General features: G+C 34.3%; 1 protein-coding gene across 1 annotated transcript; it reads left to right on the top strand.

The window, feature by feature from the left end:
• The first annotated feature begins 4,244 nt into the window (after window positions 1-4,244).
• LOC123658671 lies at window positions 4,245-5,219 on the top strand. Its single transcript, XM_045594029.1, has one exon. It carries the CDS (start codon window positions 4,245-4,247, stop codon window positions 5,217-5,219), a length of 975 nt encoding a protein of 324 aa, XP_045449985.1.
• The last annotated feature ends 1,207 nt before the right edge of the window (window positions 5,220-6,426 follow it).

Consider the following 6,426-nt stretch of genomic DNA (forward strand, 5'->3'; position numbering starts at 1 on the left):
CGTGTTTTGCTTTCATTCATTTCATCCGAAATAATCTCTACCACAAACAGCGTTCTGTACAGTCGACTTGTCAAATATAATACGCGCTTTGTATTCGAAAAATCGATTATGGCCTTTTTGTTGTCAAAATTGAGGTTCGAATTTCTCGAATTTAACAATAGTTGCGATGTTTATCCTCCAGGTGTGTTTCGTCCCTTAAATGTATTTTAATTGACTGAAGATATGATGCGTTGGGTTCTGTGATTTGTGCAACTGTTAAAAACTATGTAAAAATAACTTATCACTGTAGAAAAATAAATATACTTATATAAGTATTAATGTTGTAAACCATATCTAGATTTGACTTCAAATGTAGAATAGTTGTGTAGTGTACTGTGTGGCTACGGTACTAAAGAATATAGCCACCCCCTCTCTTCCCGCGGGTGTCGTAAGAGGCGACTAAGGGATAACACAGTTCCGCTACCACCTTGGGACTTAAAAAGGCAACCGGTGGCGGGATAACCATCCAACTGCTGGCTTTGAAATACACAGGCCGAAGACGGGCAGCAGCGTCTTCGGTGCGACAAAGCCAGCCCTGCGGTCACCAACCCGCCTGCCCAGCGCGGTGACTATGGGAAAAACACATGAGTCCACGTTATTTTTGGCATAAACTTGTGGAGGCCGATGTCCAGCAGTGGACTGTATAGGCTGTAATGATGAATGATGAGGTAGAATAGTTGTGTTTAAAATTACGATCGTTTTTTTTTTCATTTATTATTAAAAAATAGTAAGGAAAAACAATAAGGATATATTTTATTACCAGTTATATTCGATGTAATTTCTATTTGAAATTAGAAATTATTATTTGAACTAAAACAGTTCAGCTACAGCACTAAAAGCCAATAAACCTATTAAAATTTAAATTATTTTCATACAAATCTCAACATTAAATGACGTATCGTCATTATCTCAAATGCACGTCATAAAATATGTGTTCAAAACGAATATGAAATATACTAATATTACTTTAATAATAACCGTATAATTGCCAACATACCGCTCCAACTACCCATAGAGTGTAGTAATTAAGCATATACCGGACCACAAAATGCCATGCATAGGTACCAAGGTTAACAGACGTACCGTAAAATTAATTAACAGTAGTAAAGTGAGAATAATTAGCTTTTTGAATTATTTTAATATAGATAAATTGATGCAATGTGTAATCTGCTTTGAGTGGGTTTTAATATGAACGTAAATATATTACAATTAATTCTGTTTATTTATGAATAAAACGGTTTTATATGATACTAGCTGTACCTGCGACTTCGTTCACGTGGAACTTAAAAAAAAATATCGTTCAGTTGGCAGAATTACAAATTAAATAAGTTTTAAATAAGTTTATATTATCAATGTATGTAGCCTAAGTTACTCCTTATTACATCATCTATCTGCCAGTGAAACTCCCGTCAAAATCGGTCCAGCCATTTCCAAGATTAGCCAGAACAAACAGACAGACGAAAATTGTCAATATGTTACTTTAGTCCATATCCATTTAGTAAAAAGATATTTCAATTTTATTTATTTGTATAGACTAGAGACAGTTATTATTTATTTCGTTATATATTTTTGTGATTCACGGTTGGTAGCGAGTTTAAATACAAATAAGTATAGTAACAGTATGTAAAACTAATTATAAATTAGTTAAGAAAATCTAAAGTAGTTTTGTGACACCTCTATAAGGCACGACAAACAATCGAACAGTCAGTTACAATTTTGAAATAGCGCCGACATCATAGAATGAAAAAAGAATTTCAATTCTAAAAAAAATAATTCAAACTGCTCATATTTGTAAACGGTTAGGTCAACCTTAAAAAATGAGGTTTAATTAAAATAATAAAATCACCACTGGTTCCCTTTTCGTAAAAATAATTATAATAAAATAATGTTCAAAATTGTTCCGCTCCGCTCATAATTATCCTGTACCCGAGAATCATAAAGCCGGCTACAGACGAGCGCTGACGCGACCCACGTCAAAGTCTCGCCAATTTGCAGATCAGTTGATGCGTAGTGTTGTATTGGTCACACGCTTCAGGTTCAAGCGATTACAGCAGTAAATTAGGAAGTCAAACGAGCTTACCTGTAAGTAAGGTTCGACTTCAATTATGTGAAGTTGTGGTCTCCTCCGAAGATGATGAGAGATGATAGTGTAGTCCCGTCCGTTTAGTCGATTATGCGCCACATATTTAAAGCGAAGAGCGAACATCCCTAGTATGCGTGCCCCTCACTAGTCTATAACTCTATAGTTCATTAAGTTCACAGTTCTCTATTTATTGGTTTTACAACACAGGGTTCATACGAAGTGTTAACTTAGTATATCCTTGGGTTAGGGTGGGACTCATCATCTTCGGAGGAGACCACAACTTCACATAATTGAAGTCGAACCTTACTTACAGGTAAGCTCGTTTGACTTCCTAATTATGCTACATTGTGGTCTCCTCCTCGTATGATGAGAGATGATAGTGTAGATGTTCAAAGTCAAGTTGTAAAATCAATAAATATTTGTTGTTGATCATAACAAATCTTTGACAAATAACAAAAAATAAATTCTCTTACTAAATAAATAATTAGTTTCATTAATTAACCTTTGGTAAGCTTAAATCAGTCTTATTACCTAGTTATGTAGTTTAATTGTAGAACGATGGGCAGTTATAGTGAAGAAAGGCCTAGATAAGGAGGAAAAAGGAAAAAATACAGATTGAGAATCCACCATTCACAAACTTCAGTGAAATGACACCACCTAAATTGAACCCGGAGGTAAATGCAGCAGTGAATGATGTTGCAAGGAAGAGAGACCAGATCATTTTTAAAAGACAACAACAGGTTTCAACAGCCCTGTCATGCCTGGGCTCTGCGCTGCAATTAAGCATGAAAGATCAAAAGCTCGAGTCTATTAAGAAGTTGAATGATGCATCACGGCTGTTATGTGACTCCCTTTTCATGGATACAAGGGGACGGAGATCTCTCTTGCTATCAGTCACAAATAAAAATATGAAAGACTTCCTCGTTCAATCAGAGCCAGGAAGTTTTCTCTTTGGTGATAACCTGACAGACCAAATTAAGACTGCTAAGTCAGTGCAAAAGTCGGGAGAAGATTTGAAAATACCTCAAGTGAAGAAATTCACCCCTCGACCAACCACATCAGGACCAAAATTCAGCGGTGCACAAAATAAATCTTTAAACTGGCGGGGCCCTCCTCGAGGCGAGGCGAAGAAGAGGGGGGGGCATCACCGAGGACAACAGGCACCACGACAGGCAGACAGGAGGCCGCCCGAGAAGAAGGATCCACGCAGGAAGTGAATCAGCAGGTGGGCAGACTTAAACTGCATTTTAGTAATTGGAAACAGATAACCAGTGATCCAACTATTCTAGATTGGGTTTTAGGTTATAAAATTCCATTGGAAACAAAACCACACCAAAGCAATATTCCATTAAATGATAAATTTTCTGCCCAAGAGGTAGTTCAAATATCATCAGAAATCAATAAGCTTATAAATTTAAAAGCTATAGAAATCTGTCAATTCCAAAAAGATCAGTTCTGTTCTCCAATATTTGTCATTAAAAAATCAAATGGGTCCTTTAGATTTATTTTGAATGTAAAAGAGCTAAATACTTTCATTCCTACAGAACACTTTAAGTTAGAAGACTATAGAACAGTGTGTAAAATATTACAGAAGGGTGATTTTTTAATTTCAATTGATTTAAAAGATGCATACTATATGATTAGCATACATAAACAAAGCAAAAAATATCTAAGATTTGTTTTTCAAGGAAAACTTTATCAATTTAATGTCTTACCATTTGGTTTATGCATAGCTCCATTTACCTTTACCAAAATTATAAAACCAATTGTTGCATATTTAAGAGAAAAAGGATTTATTTCAGTTGTTTACTTGGATGATTTTCTATGTATAGGTAGAGATTACCAACAATGTTTAGAAAATATGAATGCAACAATAAATATATTAAAGGGATTAGGATTTATTATTAATAGAGAAAAATGTAACTCTAGACCTAATCAGTACTGTAACTTCTTAGGTTTTATTTTTGATACAGTAAACATGACATTAGATCTTACTCGCGAAAAAAGAAACAAATGTTTAAAAATAATAAAAGAACTATTAAATAAAAAACAAATAAAAATAAGAATTTTGGCTCAAGGTATTGGAACTTTAGTATCAGTTTGCCCAGCTATTAAATATGGTATGCTATACACCAAAGAACTTGAACGACTTAAATATCTTACATTAAAGAATAATAATGATAACTATGAATATTCAACTACATTAAATTCAAATTGTAAACAAGATCTTGAATGGTGGTCTCATAACATTGTAGCATCTACTAATCCTATAAGAAAAAATTCTTACAAATTAGAAATATTCACCGATGCTTCCAACACAGGTTGGGGTGCATCTTGTGGTTCTGAGACTGTCAGTGGTCATTGGAGTCAAGAAGAAACTCAATTTCACATTAATTCTCTAGAATTAATTGCAGCATTCTTTGGATTAAAATGTTTTGCAAAAGATTTAAAAGATATTGAAATATTATTGAGAATTGATAATGTAACGGCAATATCATATATTAATAGACAGGGGGGAGTTAGATATACTCACTTACATCATATTGCTAAGGAAATTTGGCAATGGTGTGAGTCTAGAAACTTATGGATTTATGCTACATACATAAATACCAAAGACAATATAATAGCAGATTTTGAATCTAGAAAAGAATTAGGTAATACAGAATGGGAGTTAAATAACACACATTTTCTAAAGATTGTCTCTATATTTGGTGAACCATCAATTGACCTATTTGCATCACGAACTAACTCCAAGTGCCAAGACTATGTGTCATGGCATCCTGATCCTGGGGCTATAGCAGTGGATGCCTTTACTGTTTGTTGGTCGAATTACCATTTATTCTATGCTTTTCCCCCATTTTCTATGGTACTCAAGACTCTAGAAAAAGTTATTTTAGACAGAGCAACAGGCATTGTAGTAGTGCCATACTGGACTACTCAGCCTTGGTTCCCAATTTTCAATAAACTTCTAATACAAGAACCTATCATTTTTCAGCCTTCTGAATATCTACTCTCTTTGAACAATTGCAGAATGAGTCATCCTCTACACCAGAAAATGAAACTGATGGCAGGATTATTATCAGGAAAACATTCTTAAAATTGGGAATCAACAATGAAGCAGTTGAAATTATGATAAATTCAATATCCAAGAGTACACTAGATCAATACTCTCCTGCTATCACAACATGGGCAAAGTACTGTAAATTACATAAAACTAATATTAATAATCCTAACATAACAGATGTCATCAAACATTTAACTCAAAGATTTCATGAAGGTTTGTCGTATGGAAGTTTAAACTCAATAAGATCTGCACTTGCCCTAATAATAGGTCCACATTTAGGTACAGATGACAAAATAAAAAGACTTTTCAGAGGTTTTTTCAGGCTCAGACCTCCAAAACCAAAGTACAATATTACATGGGATGTTTCTACTGTGTTAAATTATCTTGAAAATAGTTATAATCAGAAAAATGATTTAGAATCTATTACTAAAAAGACTGTGACCTTATTAATGTTAGCTACGGGCCAAAGAGCCCAGACTATATCATTGATTAGTATTAACAATATTGTGATTAATGAAGACTGTGTAATAATTAAGATTGATAAGTTGATTAAAACATCAGGGCCAAATAGGATGCAACCCTTTTTGACTCTTCCCTTCTTTAATAAGAATAGTATATGTCCAGCCAAAGCTGTCATTAGTTATTTAGACTTGACTAAATCAATAAGAAACTCCAATCTATTGTTTATTTCAATAAGGAGACCTTATAAATCTGTAACACCTAGTACAATCAGCCGCTGGGTCAAGAAAGTTATGGAAGAGAGTGGTATAGACATCAGTATATTCTCAGCACATAGCACTCGCCACGCTTCAACGTCGGCTGCCTATAGTAAGGGAGTAAACATAGATGATATTAGAAAAGCGGCTGGTTGGACAGGTGAGTCAACAACCTTTGCTAGATTTTATAATAGACCTATCATAAATAATAGAAGCTTTTCAGAAGCAATCTTTAATAATAATTTGTTTATGTAGGTTCTCTCCTTTTGCTTCTGTTTGAGGAGCCACGCCGAGTATCTCTAACACATTCTCCTCTAACTGTTCTTCCTTATTTTCAGGTGATTGAATAATTGGACTTGCCACAATGTCTGAAAAAACGGGTAAAAGCATAAGGCATGCTGAAAGTGAAGGAATGTAGGTATCACACACTCTCCACTCAGTAGTACCTATCATTCCTATCAGCCCTATCATTATGATTAGGAACTTGTAAATGTAGGTCACTAGTATAGCACATTTATAACCAT

The sequence above is a fragment of the Melitaea cinxia genome, chromosome 12 (genome assembly GCF_905220565.1).
Source record: "Melitaea cinxia chromosome 12, ilMelCinx1.1, whole genome shotgun sequence".
NCBI lineage: Eukaryota > Metazoa > Arthropoda > Insecta > Lepidoptera > Nymphalidae > Melitaea > Melitaea cinxia.